Below are 25,512 nucleotides of genomic sequence, written 5' to 3'. Positions count from 1 at the left end.
AACTCGTTGTAAAGCGCTGGGGAGGTGGCCGGCGTTACCCCTATGCCGGGCTTACCCCAGAAAAATCAACACTTTTTTTAAACTCGATTTTCTCAACCTTATACTTATTCCACAAAACCGAATTTTTGGGAAAACACGGCCAATGAACTTAGCTAGCTAGCAGGATATCAACATTTTATACAGCACGTATGGTATGTAATAAAAATGAAAAAGAGCTTACTATGCCGGGCTTCCCCCGGCTTCCCCTATGCAAGCATTTTTCTCCGGTATTAAAAGCCATAATCATGATTCAGCACTTCGATGGGAAAAAATGATGCTGTATGGCATTCAGAAGTTAACCACATGTCCATGAGGACAACTGGCAGCGATGTTTTGAAAAGGCTCTTTAAGTGGTCGAATGTGGGTTTCAAACATGATTGAAAGAGGCACTGCATAAGTCTTTTGTACATTCACTAATGAATACATGGAATTCTGAGACTCCTTTTGTGTAACATGAACCATTTGAAACGAAACCCTCCATCGGTGCATTTATGTGCAAATGATTATAACAGCAAAATATATTTGAGTTTCAAAGCTGGACACGAGCAATAAATATCTAATTCACATCAAATAACTGCTTTGAGTGGCTGCATGTGTAATTTTACAGAAAAGGATGTCTGCTCAGACATTTCCTGAGTGATAATGAAATATTTCATTCAAGCTTCACCATGAACGTTGCATCAGACAAACCATTGGAATTCATGTACGCATGCTCGTTTGAATAAATAAAGTGGATGACACGCGATATCATTGGTTGGTATATTTTCACCGATCATCAATAGCCTTCTACGCTAAACTTTTACCGCAGCAAAGAAGCGATATGAATAATGCCTTTTCATCCAATAGTTCGTCATGTGCCAGGAAAACTCACGGAGTGGTGTGTGCGGTGCTCCAGAAAGCTAATCCAGTGCGACCGCAGAGTCCGGTGACATATGAAAGACGCAGCATCCATTATTATTCTTCTCTTTTCAGGTCAGATCAGGGCAGGTCAGGTCAGATCAGGTCGAGGGCAGAGAAATTGTAATGGATCCTTCACTGGCCAGACGAGGTTACGCGGAACTGTAGTGCTGAGAAAGGTCAGGTCAGTTTAGGTCACGTCGGAGTTTAGGTCATTTTAGGCCAGGTCAGAAGAGGATAAGTCAGGACATGTAAGACTAGGCAGGCCTGGTCAGGTCATGTTATCTCAGGTCAGGTCAGGGCGTACTTCACTCGACTTGATTCACTGCACCGTTATCTTTCTCTTCGGCCGATATTGCCCGTCCACTATGCAATATTCGCAGGTCAAATTAGCTGTCTCATGCTCAACAGTGAGCCACAGTTTTACGGAGCCAGTTTCAATGCGGTGGGTCAAAGTTCCACAGTTACGCGGATCACAGTTTCCGAATGTCCGTCCACTAGACCGGACCGACGGACCACCACTGACACCTCATCACAGCCCATCCCCCCTCCCCCCCCCCCTCCAAAACGGACAACTACGCCGTACTGCCACCAAATAATGCATGCAGGCGCCGTGCAGCATGCACTCAGTCCGAATGCAGCCGCAAGGGCGACAATCCCACTGAATAGAACAGCCATTGACACTTCCTGACACGTCCATGGGCCGCTGGGCACGGAGCATTGCTCTGAGCGCTGGTGGGTTAGGGTAGGGCAGATGGGTCACAGGTCAGCAACAGAAGGTCATGGAGTTCAGCTAAATGTACAGAGAAGTGCATGGAGCTGCTATGAAAGCAGCAGGGATTGATAATTGATATGAAGACATGAGAGCTGGGAGATAGGAGGAGAACTGGAGTGGGAAACGAAATATTGGAAGATACTGGCTAGCTTTTGCAAGTTGGACGGCGGAATATTTTCATTGGATAAAGTAAACTGTACAATAGTTTATTCTGCTTTTGAAAACAATGCAAAAGTTACATCTAGTGGGAAGTAGTCATGAACCAGTTCATGTAATCTTGCATATTGTACAATATCCTGCATAATGCATAACAATGGACATTGAATATACGTAACCAGTCAAGCGTTACGGACAAAAACAAAGCATGTGTTTTCCTTTGATTCTTTGCCAGATATGCAGTGGATTGCTAAAACAAGTGTAATACTGCTGCCTTCCCAGTTCCCAAAAGTTGTATTGAATGTTTTATTGGACCCTTCCTTGCATCCTGGAATATTTTCCATAAAACGGATGCGTACGTACCTAAAGACAAACTGTGGTTAATAAATTCGCGGAGTAGGTGATCTCGGCTGCCAACCAAACTCAGAGAAGTTGCTGAGTGCAGTAATGCTGTTTTATGACAGGTACGATGCAAATTATTCGTGGAATGTCTGCGCATTATCAACAAACCGCAATGTTCTTCCATCAGGTAGCAGTTCCTCTATAACCTCTATCCCACTGGCATGACTAGTATTCTGTTTGTTTATCTGAATCCATGGTCATACCTAATCGTTTTTCAGGACGCATGCATCTTTCTGTGTGCAGTTTCAAAGTTCTCATTTGACTCTCCTCTTCCATGACAGCTGAAATTGAGTCCCCTTTACCGGCCTCGCTGACTGTGCCTGCGTCTGGTCCTTTCACTCCCACACATGTCACCTCCCGCTACATTCCGACGGTATAACAGCGGCGTCCGACGCCGACGGTCGTCGGAGCCGACGCTCGTCGGTGGGAACAGAGGAGGGTGGGGAGAGGGGGAGGGAAAACGGAACGCAGGACACTCCAAAGGAATGAATGGAGAGAGATCGAGACAGCGAAATGGTCAGAAAGTGAGACGGCGAGATGGCTAGACGAAAAGTCAACGAGAAGAGCTATGTCGGGCGGAAGTAGTATAGACGTAGGCCGAGTCGGGGTGAGCATATTATTGGTTCGATGAAGAAGTCGATTTAGATATCACACCAGAGATAAATCATTTATCGCCAGTCCCATGCGAGAACCAGCAGTGCAGCAGGCGGCCGAGGCACCGCGGTCCGGCGCGGAAAACGCGGCGTTTGCGGCTTTTTAGCGCCGGAATGCGGCACAGGTGGCGCGCCTTTTCACAGGCGGCGACTTTGGCGCGCAACACGGCGCGGCGGGCGGTGACGGCGCGCCGCGCCACTGTTCGCCACTTTACCCCTGACCAGCGCCGCATTCACCGCTGCTGCCTCCCCTGGGAAAACGGCGAGCCGGTGTTATCCAATATCTAAACAGATTCTTTTTAAAAAAGCGAACGAACACCGGCTGGGTCGCCGGCAGGCGCCGGCCGAAAAAGTCCGTGAGAAATCGGGAGCCCGGCTGCGGATGGGAACGGAGTTTGATATCAAGTCACGCTGGAAGGGTTAGAAGTGGCGAGTGTTCAGCCCAGATACGCACAAAAGGCGCAGCTTGCACTTTTTACTGCAATTTACGGACGCTCGGGCGTCGGGGAGCCCCGACAAAAAATATTCCCACCGCATCTGACGATGGTACCCTTTCCCGGCATGACGCGAATTTTTATCCAAAGAATCTCCGAGCGCGATCAAAGCCGCGAAATCTGAAGTGAAATATAAACAGGCGAGTGGAGCGGGGTATGCGGACCATTGCCCCCATTGATCACTGTCCTAAATGTGGCGACGGACGGCGTCTTCCCGATCGGTCTCGACCGCACCTGGCCGGTCGACCCCTTCCGATCCGTTCAGGTGGCGGCGGACAGCAGGTGACGGGTGCATCGTCACTTGTGGCTGCAGCCGGCCATTGTCTCAGCTAGCGGGATCGCCTGAGCTCCGTGACAGCTGCTGTCTGTGCCTCCCCTGCGCCACCCCCGTCCCCGTCTCCGTCTATTTCCCTCAGAACCCGCTCCCCGCCCCTCCCGCTCGGCGCGTCCCATAATTTGGGCACGCCGCGCGGCCAGGGGGAGGGCAGGGCCGTAAAATACGATCCATTGTCTGCGGAACTAGAGACGCTCCGTGGCTTCCTGTACTACGGCGAGAATACCGGCACTGCCGCAGAGTCCGTGACTCTGTACCACATGGAAACCGCAGACCTTTCCCCAGCGCCATGGGACAGGACCAATGCGGTGAGGAGAGCTCTCCGTTGGCCGCCGTCGTTAGCTGATAGCGTGGATATCATGAACTGTGTTTGATCATCTGGCTGGCTATTGTGTGAACGGTAAACGTTAGTTACAACTCCTATCATGGAGCAGTAGTGTCATGAAACATCCCTTTCGGACCTAGCGCTTATCTCTGAGAAAGAATGCATTTTTACACCAAACGGACCCTGCCTATGAAGATAGACAAATGGGATTAAATAGATGACAGAAAAGTTCGCCCTGCCCGTGTGGATGAGCCGACAGGCTGCCACTGCGTCACATTCCACCGACACAGGTGCCTCCTGATAGTGCCCTCCTGTGCCCCAAACCAGCTCCGCATTCCCACTGGCTGCGTCGCCGGGGCCAATTCAAACTCTACACCTGATTGCGATCGCCGCAAAAATAATACAATTTGCATAGCGCTGAAAAGACTGCCGCGGCACCGAGCCGAAGCTATTCTGCATGCCGGCACGGCGGCTCGCATAAATCTGCGCCAGCGGCTAAAATAATAGCCGCTCTAGGCTGGACAAAGCGTCGGTCGATGTAATTTCGGTCGCTTTATCAGCGCGGATTAGCGGAGGAGCCGGCGGCACGGTGGCTGGGGCGACAGACCTGGCCTCAGCGTGCCAGGTGATTGGGTACATTTGCATTTTCTCACGACCGGCAGGAGCGTCATTCAACGGTGGTGAAGAAGGAAAATGGGTAAAACAATGGCAGAAAGGGGTACAAAAAGCCAGTGTCGGTGAACAAAAAAAAGAGGGATCGAACCTCGCGGGAGGCCTAGGGGCGTGCGGAAAGGTGGCACGTCATAATATTGAGATCCCGAACGAAACCTCATATTGACCGCAGACTTAGAATGGCTTTGGTTCGGCCGGCAGGTGCTGAATTCATTATGAAATGGTGTCTGGAGAACAGTGAGCAATATCGAGGCGTGAAATGGTCGGCTTGAATGAATGATACAAAGGCGGTGGTCTGAGGGAGGTCTTTTGACAGTTCATGTGTGAAGGCATGAGTAAGAGGTATCGGGCTGAAACCCTACCAGAACAGCCCGTATTTCTCAACTTTGAACATCCAATAAGTGCACCAACAGAACACACTCAACTTTCCTAACCCAAAACCGTCCGGCGGGCCGCACTTGCCAATCGGCACATGCAATATGCACCAGCCACTCCCCGTAAACATTTGGCACCGAATTACTCTCGGTGGCGCTCCCGGTGACACGGGCTCGCGGCGGCGCCCAACTTCGGCCGTGCGCCCCGGTGACCGGGCCTTGGGGCAGGCCGGGCGTCGTCCGGCCTCTCCCACTGATTGCTGGCGGCCCGTCGCCGGCGTCGCAGCGCTCGTTTGGTGGTCGCGGCGCTCGTTGTTCGCGGCCGGTTTCCGCCGTCCGAGCGGCGTTAATCGACACTGATGGCGCCGCCGCGAAAGTGGTCCCCGGTGACGGGGTGCGGCCCCCATGATCCGGCATCGACAACAGGCCCGCTGCAGACCTAGGTCGCGGCCGACAGCCCGCGCTCCCCTTGAGAAAGGTCAGCCAACGAGCCCGGAGCGTAGTTCTGCGAGCGGTCGATAGATGGCATTATTACGCCGGTAGTTTGTACCGCCGTCACTAGATGGCAGGTGCGCACGGCCGGCGCAGCTCGGGCAGAGCGGTGTTCATGGCTCTGCCAGCTCGGTGAGCTGTGAAATGCGAGCTGTCGGGCTGGAGGGCTGGCGTAGCCGCCGGCGCGGAGCTGCCGCGGCCTCCCGGTGGCTGCCGCAGCCCTCTCTCTCTGCTGTGACAGAGAGGTGTCGACCCACACCGGTCACAGGTGGCCGACAAAGGTCACCCAGGTCAGTGCTCTGCACGCCAGGTCAACGGCCTCTGCCGACAGCGCCGAGGGCACGGGACGGACAGCGAAACTAATCAGACCGGACGCCGCCGCAAACTGACTGTCAGGATAAAACGAAACATTGTTCTGTTCGAGGAGCGCAATTCATCAATCTCCCCATGGCTTTCCCTTGATGGTTTACAGCCAGCGCCTAACCATGAACCGAGACAGCAAGCAACGTTGCACCAAAACTCCCTCCCGTGCTACGCTGGCATCGATTTTTACCTCACAGCGGCCCAATATCCTCGCCCATAAGATTCTGCCGGCTGCCGCGTGGAATGGCGCGCCGGTTTACACCGCCAAAAAGTGTGCCGGCGTTTTTCATGAGGCGGTTCGGGTCGAGGGCGCGGCAGTTTGGCCGCAGCTCTGCGCGCCATTATTGATCAGCGGCAGCGGGCAGCTGTGGGGCTGTGCGGCTGGAAAGATGGCTGCAGCTCGCGTCATCTCACGCATGACAATGGGGTAAGACGCGTCCGGTGGCTCCACGGGGAAGTACGGGACGGGGAACGGGTGTGGGTAAAATACTTGGGGACTCGAGTCCAATATCCACGCACCGCATTGGGGAGCTTCTTATGATGGTGCTGCCTGTGATAGACCATGCGCATCTGCGACCAATGACGAGTTATTATCGCAAAAAGACAATCACTTATCACTTATCAGCCAAATAGAATATATTTGTCGAATAATGCCTTGAAAACCAACTTACATGCTACAAATATATGCTCTTGTTACACGATCAAAGATCGTCCTTCTCCGCCCCTTGTTTGAGAATTCACAAAATGGCCCAACGTTCACAAAACGGCCCAATATATTCAGCTGCTAGTCGAACGCATTTAACGACCTCACAATTAGATAACGCCGAGTATTAATGCTCCGCCCGTTCCGAACGATTCACGCACATTGTGGCCATCCGTCTGCCTGGACGAAGCGCTGATCGGGACAGTGATGTCCATTAGTCGACCGTCCCAATCACCAGTGTGCCATGGCCGCGAGATTTGTCTCTCCGGAGAGCGCTTTGTCCGACAATGACTGGCCGACGATTGGTGGACAATGGGCCACGTACTGCGTTGGAGCCGAGTGGGCGAGACTGGCTGGCGAGCCAACTCTGCCCAGCCGCTGCCGTTCGACGGGAAAGAGGACAGAGGGTGGCAGAGAGAGGATGGGAGATGGCAGAGGAGGGATAGGTGATATAGAGACACCAGGTGAAGAAGTAGTGAAGGAAGCATGTAGATGCGTTTATGTGGACGTTGCTACGGTATTATAATGGCAGTGGATGAAAATGCATGAATAAAACGAGCGAGGCTCGGGTCCACGATACTCAAAGGCCAGGGAATAGCAGCCAGCGACGGTTCATTTTGCATCAAGTTAACGTATTTCATCGAACAAAACAGCAACGGATAGCATCAGATAAACTATATGTTCCTCCGAAACATAGCGCAGGGACGCGAGGGAACGACTAAACGACATACCTGTTTCCCGTCCAGGTATTATCACAAACTTGAACAACCTCTAAAAACCGCCAACTCCGACTCCTGTTTCGCAATGTGCCATCTAGCTGCGGCCGGCGCCGAATGCCAGCGACTTATCGGAATAACTTTTCCACCAGCCATGCGCTCTGCCCGTACTTTCCGTCCCGGACCCGGGTCTCACTTACCGACATAAATTTCCCCCAGGTACTGAGCGGCGCGGCCCCGCAGCCGTCTTGGATGACAGTGGCGGATGTGGTAGCCGACCTACGTATTCGGCCGGGGCGCGAGTGCTCCACTAAATGGCCCCATGGCAGGTCAGTTCCGGTCACCTAACAGGGGCACTGCTGGACCGGGCGACCTCTGACCTAAGGATCCTGAGGCAGCGCAGACGTCGTGTTCTCCCGGACTTTTTCCGCTGCTCATGCGATAACTGTAATCTCTAAGATGTCTTTCTTAGGTTTCTCTAAGGCTGCTTTCGAATTTCTACAATGGTTGGTGAAAGCTCATGAATGAAAATCTAGGGTCCCTCCACAATGTCGCTAGAGCTTCTTCGCTGTAATAAACAGAATGTGGTTCATCCAGTGAGCCACTATTCTTGGAAGCTCCTTCACGGAATTCTCCGAGGCACCTTCGTGATTTCCTACGTTGCTCTCCAGCTACCGCCCTTCACGGTCCTCTGAGACTCCCGCCCCTCTCCGGTACTTCGTTCCGCGGCAGCTGGCCCGGGTAATCCGTCTCAGCGCTGCCAGCTCCGGTTCGGGAGGGTCACTGGGACCTCGGGCCCGTCGGGAACGCCTACCCCAACCCGGGGCCGGTTGGCTGGCGCGGCCCGGGCGAGGTCACCGGGGTATGTCGCCGCCGGCGGGGCTCCTGCCATGACGGGCACTGAGGTCACCTGACCTCGGCGACTCGATATCAGGGGTCAGAGGATGCCACTGAGCCCGTGCGCGACGGGCCACAGGGGCCTTCTGGCAGGCGGTGCGGCTGCACGCTGATTGTGTTGTGCAAGTTCGCCAACAAGTGCGCGGTTCGAGTCAACAGCTGGATGGCAATTGGCAATTTGCATACATGCATAAGCGAATCAAGGTCATGTGGAGAAATGCTTCCGTGGGTTTAGATGCAAAACATTGCGTCGTTCGCAGCAGGCTGCAATGGCAACGATTTTCCATGGGACATCATAAGACGGTTACGCATTTATAAATGCGTCTTCAAAACTGTTCAAAACCAAAGCCATTTATCCGGACCGCACCAAATTTGGTGTTTGGGGGAGGTACCTCCAAATTCATCCATGCACACGAAATACCAGCGACAAAAAAAAACTACAACAATGCAATGGGCAAATGACTTATTTTATCATTTTTCAACAGCGTACCTAATGATTTCCCATGGCAATAGAGACAACTATCCACGCTCACTATCGATTTCGAAATCAATAACGACCTGCTCCAATTATCCCATTCGCCATTGTCCACGCCCTTTGAACCCATTCCGACCATGGGGACACGCTACCCCTCCCCTCCCCTCTGGATCGCAGCCACTCGATCACGCAGTGCGCCCGCTCTCTCCCCTCTCCCCGCCCTCAGGCTGGACAGCGTGCACATATCCGGTAGAAAGGTGCCCGTACCTGCAGCCTTCGTCGGGTCGGACCGATCGTAGCAAAACGGCCGCAAGCGGTGAGCACTCTCCCCTTTCGCCCATCCATTCCTGATCGGTAGTCCGGTCGGCAGCGCTTTTTGCTTCCGTGAGCGGTACAGCCACGCTTGTTACGTGAGGTTAATACAGGTGATTCGGGACTTTGAAATGAGCCGCTGCAACAGCTAGCAGGCAGCGCAGGCAGGCTGCTATACGTTAGTGAAACGGCTGTGTTGCATGCTTTATGGCACCTTTGGTATTAATGTCACTTAATGACACATCGGCGTAACTGCCGGCTCGGCCCTGGTCGTCAAAATGACATCCGTCAGACACGTGACGCGGCCCAAATTACACCCGTGTTATCTAATTCCATGAGCCGGGTTACTGAGCCGTTTTACGACAGCGAGCAAGGGACAGTCTTGTAGCCACGGCCATGTGCAATGTATCTCGACGCAGCACCTTCACCCCACCTCTCCTCCCAAACTCTGCCGCCGGCTCGTCTTGCCGCCCGGTGAGACTCGCACCGACCCGCTCTGCCCAGTGGAGTTGGCAGGCCGGCGGTCGGGCCGGCGGGCGGCGCATCGATCGATTGCAGCGCTCCAACCGGCCGCCGTCGGCCGCCCATGGCCCGGTTTTGCAGCGCCAGCGTACCACCGACGCTGCCGGCGGCGGCGTCTCGTGCGCACGCCAGCAGCCGTCGCCGACGACGACGGGGGAGGGGGGCCGACGGCAGAGACCGACGCTGAGTCATGAGTGAGTCGTGAGTCGGGCTCACGGAGAACTCGTGAGTCGGTAGTAGCGAGGAGGGGTTTAATGTACATATGTCGGTGGTGGGAGCTCGAGCCAAATCGGTTTACCGGTCACGGTGACACGCTGCCGTTCAGGAGAACTCGAGCCGGTTCGTGAAAACTGTTGATACTCTTGGCTCGTGAAACTCATAGAAATTCGTCCGGCGGACGGATCACTCACTGGTCTATAGGTTGTGCCATCGAAGTTCCCGCCAACCCTTGCAAGTCACGGAGTCTCTCTACAGTTCTGCGAACGTATCGTGGCACCACGTCCAACCTTTCGACAGCTGCACTTGGGGCAGGCTGTCACCCTCTTCCCCATCCCTTCCCGAGTCGTGCCCCTCCCCTGGTCGCCAGGGGGCGTTGCGAACTCACTCACCTGGGGGCACATCTTGCACTGGTATTTCCTCCCAGTGTTGTTGGTCGCTCCGACCGGCGCGCCGGCCGGCAGGTACCCAGACGGCATGGTTGGGTGCCCCGTGGGCAGCTTGGAGGTCAGCAGACTCGGCTGCGGCACCACCAGCATGTTGCCGGCGTGGCCGCTAGATGTCACCACGGGCGGCGAGCCTGGGCTGGTGCCGTTGGCCCGAGCGCCGTACAGGTACGGGTTGTTCTCGTCGAGAGGGTTGTGAGCTGTGAAGAACAGGGGGTGGGTGACATGTTAGGGCCTCATGGATGAATAAATAAATAAAGCAGAACAACAAGCAAAGAAGTGTAACGAGTGTTGACCTCGTGCAATGTCGTGAGTGAGACATTACGAATTTAGCGTCGTAAACTTCCTGCAGGAAATACATCGTGTAGCAGCGTAGCTGCAAAGGGGTTAGGGCGAACGACCGGCAAAGGTTCGATGCCGCTGCATGTCATGACTCAACCCTGGGGTCCCAGCGCAGGCCATTCACCGTCTGCTACACATGTGGTGTGGAGGGTCTCAGTTAAATCCTACAGAATGTATAACACGTCACAGATCACATCAGTCGCATACGGAGCACTCCTAACAGAACACAGTACGGAGTACATAGTTCAGCGCACATCTTACAGAAGACATCTCACAGAATAGTCTACGGTACAGTCATTTGATCATAGCGCATTCATATCCAAAGACATAAGCCGGGAGTGGACAACCCAAACTGTTGAGTCAGGCCTCACAGACCCGCATCTATCAGTGCCTTATCTGTCCCAGCTGCACGAGCGACCTTCACTGGTGCGCTGTGTGCGCTGCGTGGTCCGCTGCGGGGAGAGGGGGGAGGAAGCAGACCAACAGATGCCCACAAAGACAGGCGGTGAGACGGGGAGGGGCACTGGGCGGACAGGAGGGGTGACTGAGCGGAATTTCTGTGCCGGCCTGCCTCACAGACGCACTCCAGGGTTGACTCACAGGTTTGACTCACCACGACTCACAGCTAGCTCAATGTTTACAGCGGCGCAATGTGCGGACCCGCTGTGGTCAGTGAAGGTTGCAGTACTGAGTGCATCCGTCACTCTAGCCAGTACCGAGCTACTCATTCGGAAGTGTAGACCAGCACCTCGTGGGCCCAATTCAAACGGTTACATTCCATAACAGCGACCTTTACGGTGACCGATATCGTCGTACTAACGCCGGTCAGAGTTGAAGACGTCAGCTTTATCACGTACTGACCGAGATTGATCGCGATAGTAGTATCACCCCCCTCCGCCCCACTCCTCCCCTACTCTACCCGACCGAGTCCAGCGCTCGCCGACGCAGCCCTCTCTCCTCATGGGAGCTGGTCCGCTCTGCCAACTCAAGATCTATCACGATTAGAAAGAAGCCGAATGGCCTCGTTCCGAGTTTGATGGTTTTGCCGCGAAGTTGGGCCGTTCATTTTGTCGGCTGCTGGTGGCTCGCAGATTGTGGCCAGCCAGTGGGGTCCCGGCGGGCCCGGCCGGCGCAAAGTTAGGCCGCGGCGCCGAGTGCGCCAGGGCACTCAGATCCTGACCAGAGGGCGGGGACGGCGGGGAGGGGTGCCATGTGGAAGGGAGGGAAGTATGTGAAAGAAAGGAGGCTCAAAGTGTGATCTGAAGGGTGTAGACCCTAGAGGGTGGGAAAGTGTAAGCAGGAGTCATGCAGAGAGGGGAGTGAAGTATGTAATAGAAAGTAGGTCGGAGGTCGACTTGTACTGCTCTGATACATGATCTATAATAGGGTGGAGGGTGGAAAATGATGAATAGATCCCCGGTGTCCCGTGAAAGAGTCACGCGAAATTACAGTGAAGTAAATGTGAATTATTTGGTCCACCAGCAGCTCATAATGAAGCGAAGGACCAGCTTGTAACAAGGCAAGGGAAGGGTGAAAAAGGGGAACAGCCTCGACTTCAGCAGTGACTCAGTGTCTTTGTTGTCATTTGTGTTGTGTATGACAATGTTCGGGTGGCCCCTATGCTAGCTAGTTCTCAATAGGTGACATTGATAATAACATTATGAGCTATTTTGGGAGGCTTAGAACCCACCGCAAAATCACTCGCAAGTCGCTTAGTACTGCGAGACCGCAGCCATCATCTAGGACCTAAATTCGGACGTTAATATTGAGGCTGGCGTTCTGCAGATGCAACTTAAATTCAATGCCTCTGGTGGAGGCCAATTGGTTGCTTTATTATCTCCATGTGTATGCATTATTCAAAACTTTCCACCGCCTGCTGAAAAGACCCGCGTCCATCGGCGGGCCGGTAGTCATGTGGTTCCGGGCCCAGTCTCTATGCTGAATGCCCGCTAACGAACACACCCGTGCCCTTTAATGGCGCTTCCTGGATGTGCCATCGAAGAACTCTGCCGAGATGGTGGCGCAACTCAACTGCCAGACATGAGCGCCGCTTATTGCAGGGCAGCGGATATCATAGGAAAGCAGGTAACATGACCCGCGCGGGAGCAGACGACTTCAGACACCATGAATGTCTGGTTATGGAACAGCCACAGTCGCCGACCCGGATCTGTCGTGTCTCGAAAAGTGCAAAGTGCTCGTTTGACGCGAGACTAGCGAATGTGTGACGCGTGAGCACTTATTCTACCCATTCTCGCGAGGGGCGTTTCCCTGGCAAACACACCACAATCGATTTGATTCAGCGGCCCCTCCCTTGCTAAGTGGTGAAATTGGCATTAAGCTTCACTTGATGTGGTGCAAAAGGACTTCCGGTCCTTACTCCGCGCAAATGTAAAGTACGTCGTGCGACATATCTTCAAACTCTTTGATAAGTTATTTCACAGACCGAATGGTTTCATTTTTGCCATTCAATACCTGACAAATTGCGCACCTGCTTCTATACAATACCGTTGCACTGAGCGGCAGAGCCCTTTTACAGGTGGCGCTGAATGGTGGATAAAAAAACGCCGAGAGATCACTGCTGGCTCCGATTGAGAATATGGAGTTCATCATCGCTCATTTGAAGTGCACATAGCAGATGGATGAGCCTGATGTGCAATTCTACTTGTGTGCAATGCCAGAAATCAAGTACGTAGACGAGAAGTCTGGAGAAACGTATGGTCATAGCTCTTCGAATGCATAATTCAGGGGCGGCACGCGGCCGGTTACCACACTGTTACAGCTCGATCATCATCAGTTCAGTGACCTGACAGCACCCATGACTAGCCCGGCATCTAACGCGCATGCGTGCCGGCACCCTCTGATGACGTCACCCACAGCGGTAACGCCCCGGGGCAAAAACGCAGCGCCAGCACTTGAGGCGGGGCAAAAAATGCAATAACTGCAGTGCCACTGACCTCACGAGCTGCGCACAAAAACGCGTGTGACGGCCGGCGGTGCCTTCTGGTCGGACGAGGGGAGGCCGTGTGGCTTTATGTCGCGTTTGTAAGGCGGCATTCTGGGCTCGGCGAGGGGAGCCAAGATGCTGGGTCGCGCAGGAGAACAGTGTGGGGGAGAGGGTACCACCCTGGGAGACGCCATCGGTAGGACGGGAGGGAGAGACGGGCAGGAGATAGGGTGATGGCGAACTATGCAGGGGAGATGAGGACATCTTTAGAGGCGCTACAGCACCGGGAGCTAGGTTCAGAACGACTATAGATGGGATTTGATGAGCAAAGAAGGTAAAGACGCAATGAAGATGGTGAGAAATCGCGTACTTTTGGGTAATTCTACAATCATATGTTCAATAATCCACAGCGATATGTTCAGAAAAGGAATATTTGCCTCCGAGACACATTTTTAGAAGCAGGTAACAAAACTTGCACAAAATTCATGTTATCTGTCCCATGCAGGGCTGCACTATGCACGGCTGTGCACTGATGGCGTCAGCTGTGCCGACCTGGACCGTTTTTGTCCCAAGTTCCAGGATCGCCAGGCCAAGGGTCGCGGCCCAGCGGGGGAGGCCGTTCAGTTATACAACCGACTGTTTTTGGGCGAGCCATGGGCCGGGCCAGGTCGGCGTACACTGTACAGCCAACGCCAAGATGATGTGATAATCCTGACGGGTAAAGTGATCTGCTAGATACGACCGAAGCTCTGCTCGAGCTGCCACCGGCTAGCAGAGAACGATAAGGAAATGCGGAAATCAATTTAATGTTTTACATGGATCGCATTTCTACATGGGTGAACAATGTGACGGCTAACTATCGCGCAGTCCACGAACCGTGTTGAAACCAGTAATAAATGAATATTTTACGTAACGCGATACCAGTTGTCACATGCGTGATATTTCGATATGGTTGCCGAGTGCAACAAAAACGTTAGATGCCTAATGACACCAAGAGACGAAGGCAGCTAACATCTTCTAACAAGCTCGCAGGCAGGGAACGATCACAAGAGGCGCATCAAAACGAAGCTTGACATGATGATTGCCCAAAAGGCGCTGATCCCAATTGCCCTCGACGTCCATTTGATACAATGAAGGCGATCAAAAGTGCATGTGTTACGATTGACGTTGAATCCTTCCCCTCGCATGACTCACTGCTGGATATTGGCCTATTGGACAGTTAGCAGACGTGAAGTCTCATACATATTACATAGCCTGATGAAGGTGGTCCTTTGATAAGCTGACACGACTAAAGATGCAACAATAGTAAAAAAGGAAATTATTCAGCGCTGGACACTGCCTCGTCACAGCTCTTGGACTTATTGCTGCAGCGACAAGCTCTCCATGACAACCCCAGCACACCGCTCCGTACTCACGATAACTATCCTCGGGACGCCACCACATGTCCAGCCACGTCATCTCGACTCTTCACGGCGCAGGTCACGACGAGCCCACTCACGCACCCGCGCACAGTCGCAGTCGTAGGCAGACAAAACGGCCAGACACCACGGCCGGTCTCTGGGCGCTCGCCGCCGGCGGTTTTTTTGCGGCGCGCGTACTGTTTTTGTCCGAAATGTCTGATTTTTTACCCCGTCTGCGGTTTTTGCTTTCGTTTTTAGGCCACTGGACAGACGGGAATCGCCGTCGGGTGCCCTTGCACGGCGGCCAGCTGACGAAAAGCAAGGTCGGAGAGCCAGGTGACCAGGTGAGGGGAACGGGGCTGCCCAGCGGAGGGCCGGCCGCGCGGCCAACTTACCCATGAATAGGCGTGGCGAGTAGAGAAAGCCGTCCGTATCGGTGACCTCCATATCGGCGGAACACCACTGCTCGGCAGAAGCGAGTCCCTCGCCGTCGCACGCGCTGCCGTCCTGTCGCATGGCCGTCTTTTTCGACGTCAAAAAACGTATGAGCGTCCGTCGCCTCAAAAAACCTCTCCGATCGCCGGGTGTTTTTGTTGACGCCGCGTCGCGCTGGCGTCGAGCGTTGATTGGTCGACGGGGCCGTAAACAGCGCGGGTTGCGCTCGCTGATTGGAGGAGCGCGTTTGACCGGCGGCTACGCAGCACGCATGCCGCGCCGGTGCGGCGCATCCGCTGCCCGCCGCTACCACCGCCGCCGCAGCGGCACCGTGCAACGGCAGCGCGGTCTGCACGACGACCTTGCAATGCGCAAAAACACCGGCAAAAACGTCCGTCAGTGCACCGGTGCAGACAGTGCCCAGTGGGGTAGGTCGGGGCGGCGCCACAACCCGCGCTAACGGTTCCTCACACCGCGGAGGTGGGGAGCCTCGTCTGCTGCAGAGATCTCCAGCACGATCCGATAGAGCGAATGAGGGATGATCCACACCGTGCAAAGTTGGTTAGTCATCCTCCATCTGCGCCGCGAGGGGACCGGTGATCCGTCTTCTTGTGTCTGTCATCGACTTATTGGTGTAGGTCTTGTGTTCCAGGAATCTCTGATGAGCGTACTTGCTGCGTAGGTCATCAAGGTTCCGCTGGAGACGAGCCTCGGGTTTGGTTCAGTGATGACTGTTCTGGCGTCAGACTTGAGGCGTTCTGTGATGTAGTTGACATTGATTCGACGATGATTTCGTGTAACATGCAACTCAGGGACAAAGGTGGTCGCTCCGATAGAATTATTGAACACCAACCGGTTTGCAAAAGCAGTCTAATCTGGTCCAGTCTCCACTCATAAAATGAAGTCAGATTTTGGAACTCATGTTGAAATGCGAATCCTGGAACTATTGAAGAAGTGAATAATAATGTCCTGCATCATTTTCTGTGTTTGCATATTATGCTCGTGCTGCTCATAAAAAGAAGACGCACGGTGTGTCATGCCTCACATAACATCTCGTCCTTGACATAGTGCAACACGTAACAGCGGCAGCGTTCAGCTTTCAGCTGTGCCAGAGTTTGTTCAGCTGTGGCCTGGAGCTGTGCCAACCAGCAGCATCGCGACACACAGATAAAAGAAAATTTATTAAAACCGCGCACATCCTGGCGAAGGACCACATACTTGTATGTATAATTTCTGCGTCTGGGTTGGGACGCTCAATGTTTGGAACAGCGTTACTTTTTATGAGACGACGGTCAATTTTACATAAAAAAAATATGATACCTATGTACGTCACTTACAGAAAAAAAACTTCAAAAACCACAGTCGAATTAAAAGAGAAATCTGCTTTCAATTTGAAATGCTGGAATCACTAAATTTCAAATAGTTAATAAAAACCTGACATCAATAAAAAGCCCTGTTATGCTGACAATTTCTGCTTTCCACTGACATGAATTACGTGACTAGGTAGTGGGTCCCGGTCATATCTTTCTAGTTGAGGTTTATTTGCCATTGGGTCTACAGTGCAGGGATATAGAGGATTCTTCATGGCTCCGAGTGGAAGATAAGGATATCTTTTCCAAGCGGGTTACTGAAAACCGAGCGACGAAGGAGCAAGGTTTTTCTGTAACACGCGAGGAAAAGATATCCTATCTTCCACGAGTGAGCCATGAGGAATCCTATATCTTTCTATGTTGAGGTTTATTCTTAATCAATTACATATTATATTTAAATGTATTCATCTATGTAAAAAAAGATTTACAGTAGTTTGTTTTTATTTCATAAGTTTCATACATAAATAGACATTAAAAATGCCGTTCGGCTATTGACCCAACCCATATCATCACTTGAACTCTTGATTTTTGGCTTTGAACCCTCGAGATCTTATCTTTGCATCTCAGAGAGATGCAGAGATAACAAATTCTTATCTTTGCATCTCAGAAGAGTGCGAGATAGAAATATCTCAACTGAGACAAGTCCTCTTATTTTTATACCTGGCAACGTACCAATATGTTCTGTGAATGCAGAGTTTTTAGAAGTGATTCACCCCTGTCAGGTGACTGCGAGATGCCAACATTATGATGGATGAACACTTGGAGACATTTAACCCGCGCCCCGTTGGGCTCTGCCGAGCAACGCGCCCCGTTGGGGGGGGGCCATTTTGGCCCCCCCCTAAGATCTCGAGAACCACGCAACGTAGCGACAAGCGGCAAACGGTGTTGGATAGCCCTATCAGGGAACTACCTTGTGACCCAATTTTATTGACCTAGGTCAAACCGATGACGTCACAGGTCAGGTCAAAGGTCAATTTTCACCGTTTACAGGCATTTCAAGAAATGCGTTGTAAAATCGAGTAAAATGCATTTCATTGAAAATCATCGATGGGGAAATGTTCTTCAAACACATATTTTGCTAGTTGAGGTCACTGATACCAGGTCAGGTCACTGAGGTCAGGTCACTGGGGGGTCACAATATGAAAGTGTCGTGTGATACATGTTTTATGGTCCATTTTACATGACAAATGCGATTATGTGGGTCAGGCAGCCTTTGGGGCCAGCTTAGGTCACGTTTTGGTCAAGGTCAGGTCAAGGTTAGGTCAAGGTCAGGTCAAACAAGGTCAAATTTCAAAGTTGATATTTTTGCATAAAATGGATATCGAATCGATGCAGCTCGTCACGGGGAGTTCAATGGTGGTCTTTGTTTTGCCGTACGAGGTCTAGAATCGCTAAAAATTGAGTTCAAAAATTTGACGTCATCATTTTTGAACAGTTTTTTCGCTATAACTTGGCCAAAAAACGAGATATCGATCTGAAATTTGGTATGTATATAGAAGAGCGCAGGGACTATCACATATATTCCGGTTTTTTCGAAATTCGGAAAAATTTTGGATTTTTTTTTAGTGTTTCTAAAAAAATCAATTTTTTGAATTTTTTTGGGTCAAAAACCCAAAATTTTGAAAATCCGAGATAGCAGTTTTGTAGCGCCGCTTTTTTTCTATTAGACCATATAAAGAACTTTGAAATTGCTTGATAACTGTGGATTTGGTGAGCGTTTCAAGATTGCATGTTTTTTGCTCATTTTTGCTCGAACATGACCTCAGTTTGACCTCAATAACTCCTGACCTAAGGTGACCTAAGACATGAAATTTGGTGTGAAGGTGTCAAATTGATGCCCGGAAAGGTACTGAAAATTTGGCGGCGCTGCGCGCCGCCGTTTTCTTGCTATTCAGGAAAAACCACAGGGGGGGGCCAAAATGGCCCCCCCCCCCAACGGGGCGAGGGTTAATGCGTTTCATCCGTTGTGCCCCCGGGAATAAGTTGGCATGCCTGGCGTGAAATATCGATGTTTTACAATGTAGGTAGTCAATGTGCAACATTTTTTAACGTCAGTGTGAGCCCTTATGATTTTTATGCGAATTGTAATGGTTTGGTTTGGGTTACATACTCGTCCTAATTTACTATTTATAAGATCAGTCGGATCCCTTTACTCCAAAATTAAACCACACCTCAGCCACTTCACAAGGCCAGAGGCGTTAGCAACAGGGCCAATTTCGGGGAAGCGGTAAAGCGCATTGGCCGTCACATCTTCCTAATTCAGCGTAAACTGCCATAAAAACGCCCAGAACACTTCCAGCTTAAACAAACGCTAGAAAGGTCAGGTGTCGGTGGATGCTTGTAGTTTGAAGCAGAGTGCAAGAATCTGTATCTCTCAGACTAAAGCAGACTGCATTGCACAGACTGAGACGTAGACTGAGCCACATACTTTGCCATGACTTTTTAGTTACGGCAACAGTGTCAAATAAAGTAACCGTTCATCCTAGACTGTGTACTGGGCAGCATCAAAGCAGCAGTTTGCTGCTCTGCCTGAACTGAACTGACAATCCGACTCGAATGTTTCCGCTGTTGCGGCTTTGAAAAAAAAAAAAAACTCTTCAGAAGAAAGAATGTAAGACGCCGACGGCACCTCAAATAATTGTATCAATTTACAGATAACGAGGTAGATTCTCCTTTGATACAGTGACCGCCGACCCTGGAATGATAAGTACCCCTCTAACTATTCCCTGGCCGTTTTCCCCAGTCGGCCTTGACACCATTCGTCTCACGGGAAACCGCCCGCTCTCGGTCCGTCTCTGCCGCCATTTTCCCTGTCCCAAATTCCAGCGGGCGGCACAGCCTATCGGAAATGCGGGTAGGCCTATGGCGGGTGGAATTGGACGGCGGACGGTCGGCAGGGGATGGTTTCCATGGAAACGGGGCTGTCCGGAGTCCCTCGTCCGCCATCTTACCTTTGTTTACGCCTCCTCCGTTGACATCTGCCCCCATCTTCATCTGAAACGGACCGAAGGACACGTTAGAACGCGTATGAGGGGCGGACTGACACATTATCCATTGGCTCCCAGGACCAGACTGGGTATGCGGCCGGGCATCTTGTTACACACATGGCACTTGGTAAGGAGGGGAGGGGGGGGGGTTCTGTGGTCACAGGAGAAGGGAGAGGGGGCTTTTCTGCGTGCTGGTCAGTGGAAGGGAAAGGTATTTCAGACTGGCGGGGCGGTAACTACTCGTAAATGGGAGCGGTTGGGCTGTCGGGCGGGCCACTCGACGGTAGAGGAGGAGAGGGGCAGTTAGCTGGGTTGATTAGGGTAAATTCGCTGGAGAGAGGGGGGACAGGACTGACTAGCCAGCTGTGAGTCGGTTGAGTACTGAGTAGGGCAGTCTGGTGAGTGGTGGGCTTCAGAGGGGAGGGGCGGCCGGCGGGGTAGCCTGGCGGGCCGCGGGTGGGGGGTTGCTGGCTCGCCGCCGTGGGCCAACACCGCCGGCCGGCATTTTTTAACCTCGGCAATGGCTCCGGCGGCGCGGCGCCGGACGGGGTAGCGGCTGTATTTTTAGACCGGGGGTCTCAGAAGGTGGCTGTAAACAGTGAGCCGACCGTGGCGGCCGGCCGGGCGACCCAGACGAGTAAAAAACGCCACTGGAGATCAGTGGGAGGCGATCAAACCGAGCAGCCAGACAGAGGAGCGACCGGTGGGGAGGAGCGGAATGGGTGGTAGGAATGGGTGGTAGGAATGGGTGGTAGGAATGGGTGGTAGGGATGGAGTGGCGAGGTTGACTGGATGGAGTAGCGGAATTGCTCGAATAGCGGGGCGGAAATGGGTGGAATTATTAGTGAGTGGTGAGATGAATGAACTAAAGAACGTTTGCAATGCATGTTTCACTTCAAACCCACTAGTAACCAACATGAAACGTTTCACGGTATAACATTGCGACACTCCATAAGTCCCCTTCACTCCCAATCAGCCGTGGTCCCTTCCCTTCATGATACAATGAAGTCATGGATAGTCGGTACTTTCATGAGTACCGAGAAGCTGTACTTGCCCACATTACGATTCACAACTTGTGGTTACTGAACAGGAATGGCATCCCTTACATTTCACTGCACTGAACATTTGATCACTGATGCTAAGCACAAACCATGTTTGCGGTGTAAACTGGCGACTCGCGACTTTGTGCTCTGCATGTTTCAACATAACTCTGTCCGGGTAAACCTAATGTCAGTGGCTATGTCCAATGGAAAGGTGAACAGCTTGTTTGATGAGCCATGAGTATGTTTGTGCTACGTGGAGCGAAAGCATGTGTTGAGATACCAACGTCGCAAAAGAAAGCCAGAATGATGAAAACTGGACGGCATTAACAGCATAAGTTCAGGAGTGCCGCTTGGATGGTGTAAGACATAATATTCCACGCCTTGTCACATATCTGTAGCTTTCAACCATTTAGTTTACTGGTTTATAATTTACATTCAAGCTAATTGGCTCCACTAATACCATTCGACAATGGGGGAAAGTAATTTGTGTAAATAGAGCATCACCAATGAGACCAGTTATGTTTCTCGACTCACATTTACAACGTGTCTGCAGCGGGAAGTGAGCTCGTGAGCACGCCTGTTTGCCACACTAATCGTATGCACCATTTGTGTGACCAGTCAGGGCCAACCAGTCCGGCAAGCAAGCGTCCAGCGATTCGACTGATGTGACTTGAGATGTAAGATGTCTACTTATTATCCTCACTCGAAAGCTGTGAGGTCAGCCACCCAATAAATTATGACCCTTGTCTTACAGCACGGTTATGAAGCGTTTTTTTTTTTTAGTTTCTGACCAATGTGGCAATAAGAGAAATGACAATTGAGACAACCCCTCCCCTCCTCCCCTCTGAGCTCACCTCTCCGTTCACCCAGGGGTAGTGGACCTCGTGGTGGCCCATCTGTTCAGCCACCATGGAGACCCAGCTGTGGAAGATGCCCTGGGGCGCTGTCTGACCGGGCAGAAGACCCCCGGCGGCGCCCGAGACGCTCGGGGCCCCGCCCTGGGCCCCGGCTGGGCCCATCTTGGAGGCATCGCCACCGCCCACGCTCGACCATAGTGCTGACTTCTGTAACAGATAGGACAGGGTGTCAGGTGGGCCGTATTTGAAGCTGGCGTACAGCGAACAGTGAAATATTGGCTGTAAAAAAGCTAATAATCGGTTGTGCAAAGGGGCCTTTGAATTATGCAGTCACCTAGAAAATTGTGTTTGTTCATAATTAAATGCGCTTTGTCAGTATTTGCCGACCACCATGTTTCAACAATTATTTGTGCATATTTTATAAGTTAATTATAGTCAATAAGGAGAAACTGCTGTCATATTGTACGCCTGAATACAGTAATGAGGACATTACGAAAGCATGACTGGCAGCAATCAATGTCAAAAAGATATTATTCACATTTCGCTGTTAATTGCACGGTTTTAGTTACCATTTATATGCATGCACCTTTCACGTGCTCAAAGTGGAACAGTCATAAGTAACTCACAGTCATTCAAAATAAATATCCAAATAATACCTATGATTTAGTGACGTCAGAAGTGTGGAACCACCCCTCCTGTTCGTCCTGCTGAAGCGCCCGGACCCCCCCCCCCCCTCATATCGTCGGTGACGGTGACCGCGGGTCATTCTCCCTCGTCGGCGGGCGGGGCCGGGAGGAGCCAACGCGCTAGTGTGTAGCGTACGGTTCTTCTCGACCCGCTTCAGTATAAGGGTGTCGGCATCGCCAGTCGCCACACATTAGCGTAATGACCCTGGTGTTATAGCTGGTGCACCGTGCGTTTAGGCGGGCAAAATGTGGCGAAATGTGAGTAGGGGTTGAAGTTGCTCGCCATTTATTTGCGATGGCAAGCGTGCAATAGCACTGCCCTTCGTGTTTTCTAGATTGTTTTATTATTTTGCTTTACACAGGCCAGGATGTTGTATGAAATTTGAGTTGGAAACATGAAAGAGCACGAAGAAGAAATATAATCGTTACTCAACGTAACTTTAAATCAAATATAAATAATTTAAAACATGCATCACCTATGTACAGTTCTTCTAGACGCCGTCAGCTGACAGTTCTTCTAGACGCCGTCAGCTGACACAGACACCATTTGAGATTATCCGACACCCCGTGGCATTTAAAACCAGTCCATCGGAGCCGGAGGCAGTTTTTGCAATTCGTTTTTCGCCCCATTGTCGACGCTGGCGCTCCCCCGTTTTTACTGTTGCACAAAATCGCGTCCGACATGCCTCGCTCACACGCTTTCGATCTGAGTAGCGGCATGGTGGCAGACGGAGGTCAGGGAGGCTATGGAATGTCATTGAATGTGTGAGGAATGTCGCCGAGTGTCGTCAATAGAAGGAAACGGCTTATTAAGCGGTTAACGATATCATGACGGCATAGTATGACGTAAAACTGCCTGTATGTAATATCTGTGAAATTATTGCTCTTCTACAAAAAGGAGATTCCCAGGCATTTCCTACTCGAGTCCAAACAATAGTGTCCGTAGGGGCGAAGCAAGTGAGAAATTGTCATGTACAGTTTCTCACCGTTGGGAACGGTCCATCCAAGCGGCAATGGCAACCAGCAATGGTTCAACGACCTGTGGGCTGTGACTGTTCCCTAGATGAGTTGGACGAGAGGACAGGGTAGCTAGATTGACACAGAGGGACATATTGACTTAGTGTGACATCGGTCCAGCAAATCCTAAACTCAGGCTGGGCTCAGTCTGGCTCACTGCTCAGGCTCAGACCGACTGGATCGGCCGGCTCGGTCGGCCGGCTCGGCGGCTCGGCAGTCTCTGTTTGGTATGTGGCGCCGGCCCGGCGGCGAGCTTGCTTCTGCTCTGACAGCCACGCAGCTTCATGGGCTCTGCAATCGATCCACGCAGCTCGCCGAATTGGGGCCGACGCGGCATCCACCAGCCGGTCGGCCGTTCGCCCGTCACTGATCGCCAAACGAGCGAGGTTATTGGATTTTTTTTCGCTAGTTGGATTGCCCAGCATTTCATGGGTAGTTCCATATTTCAGCCATGCAGTCATGCATTGTGACGTGCGCAGTGCGCGTGCCGGGCGTAGTAAATGCGTGCAAATTGTAGGTTACTCATTGCAATGTGCACGTCTGACGTTCGAAACCGGTTCGCTGTATTGTTCGTGTCGAATGTAGTCAAAGCTGGAATTTGTGAATGGTGTGACTGCTAGCAACTGATCAAGCCCTTACGATACTTCACGGACGCATACCCAAGTGCATGTAGCTAAGCCTTCTACAGTTTCAATTTATTCAGACCCAATGCCCTTCCTCACTTCCCTTCCCTTACAGGACAGATATTCCCCAGTGGTCCCTCCACCACGCTAACTCAGTCCCATCAGTCCCTCCCATCCATTGTCCCAACTCCCACTACCTTCCCGCTGTCCCGGTCACTCCGCCTGTCCAATTAGGCCCCTTCCACCTCACTGGCGGCCCGGTCAGACTAGTCTGCTCGGTCACCGCCAGATGGCTAATTCGCGGCCCACAGCCGCTAACGGTATCGTTTTTCAGACATCGTGCACACCCTCAGGGCGGCCACGAAGCGGCAGTGGTCGCCCCCAGGCGGGCAGCTTTTTGTTGGCACAAATGGCGCGCCAGTTGGCGCAATGTGAAGTGGCGCACTGGTCGGTAAGGAGGGCCGCTCTCTTTTGCACTCCCCCTCACTCTTTCGTCTCTCGTTGCTTGCTGTTCTGTCCTGCTTCTAACAGCGTCTATAAGTAGGCGGCACATTTCTGTGTCCTCTTTCCGTACCCACTCCCCTCAAAGTCCATATGTGTCTTCTGCCTCCATCTGCTCCCTGTCCAATTTTCCAACCCTTCCCTGACTATCTGCCATAGCTTTTCTATCCCTATCCCCACCTTCCATCCCCTCCACTCCTTTCCTTCCCCTCCGGACGTATCATGCGTGCGGCCATGCCGGAACGGTTTCCAGTTCCGGTGTGCGGGTGACGGACACCCCATGTAGGCGCCATGAATTTGTAACCGAACCACCTCGGACAGAGAGCTGTTGCAGCGCCATTCTTTTCACGGAAGGGTGTCTCGTGATATGCGACGGGAAGCTTTAGAACTTACGGCGCTTCCGGCCCTCACGGCATGTTCTTTATACGTGTTTAGTGTGCAGTTTAGTGAGCTGTAGACATGGTAAGTGATACATAGACGTTACTTGAGCAAAGGCATCTTTTGCGTTTTGTTCAGCTCTTGCAGCGAGAGATATAGGTAGGGTGGCGGCAGCAAATAAAGTCAGAACCAAAGCGCTGTTCGGTGACCCAACACCTATCAGTCATAAACATAGCTAATTATAATTGCACTATGTTTTTGTGTTGTATAAATTCGAATTTGATACAACAATATCATTGGGATGCCGTGGGTACTGATGTCTGGCGGTCCCTTTATATACTGACAATTACAAATCGCAAATCGCAACACTCCATCGACAAATGAATAACGCATAAACTAAGCGGCATACTTTCTGATTCCACCCACTTAATAGGTAATGAATTGAAGTTAATATCGTTGACTGCTATGGCATGCTGCAAGCTGGTTCAAGAGAAGGTAACTAGCTTATCATTTTTAATAATCAATTAACCCGCGCCCTGGTGTGGGTCTGAGCCACCTTCGCCCTGGTGGGGGGGGCCAAAATGACCCCCCCCCGTCTAACTCGAAAACGAAGAGGGCTAGGAAGACGCGGAAAAAAGCAAACGAAAGCCCATAACAAGTACGTTC

The 25,512-nt window shown here is 51.9% G+C and overlaps 1 protein-coding gene across 1 annotated transcript in view; it reads right to left on the bottom strand.

Moving 5' to 3' along the window:
* Nucleotides 1–25,512, bottom strand: part of LOC122388012 (zinc finger protein squeeze-like) — a 58,796-nt gene that overhangs the window by 23,638 nt on the left and 9,646 nt on the right. The window contains exons 2-4 of the mRNA XM_043378749.1: nt 21,639–21,848; nt 19,706–19,748; nt 10,210–10,463 (exon numbers count right to left, since the gene is read on the bottom strand). Coding sequence (XP_043234684.1) covers nt 10,210–10,463; nt 19,706–19,748; nt 21,639–21,848 — 507 coding nt within the window. The remainder of the gene's footprint in view (nt 1–10,209; nt 10,464–19,705; nt 19,749–21,638; nt 21,849–25,512) is intronic.

This window comes from Amphibalanus amphitrite, unplaced genomic scaffold, assembly GCF_019059575.1.
Source record: "Amphibalanus amphitrite isolate SeventyFive unplaced genomic scaffold, NRLGWU_Aamphi_draft 000305F_arrow, whole genome shotgun sequence".
Taxonomy (NCBI): Eukaryota; Metazoa; Arthropoda; class Thecostraca; order Balanomorpha; family Balanidae; genus Amphibalanus; species Amphibalanus amphitrite.
This window is presented reverse-complemented; position numbering and strand designations above follow the sequence as displayed.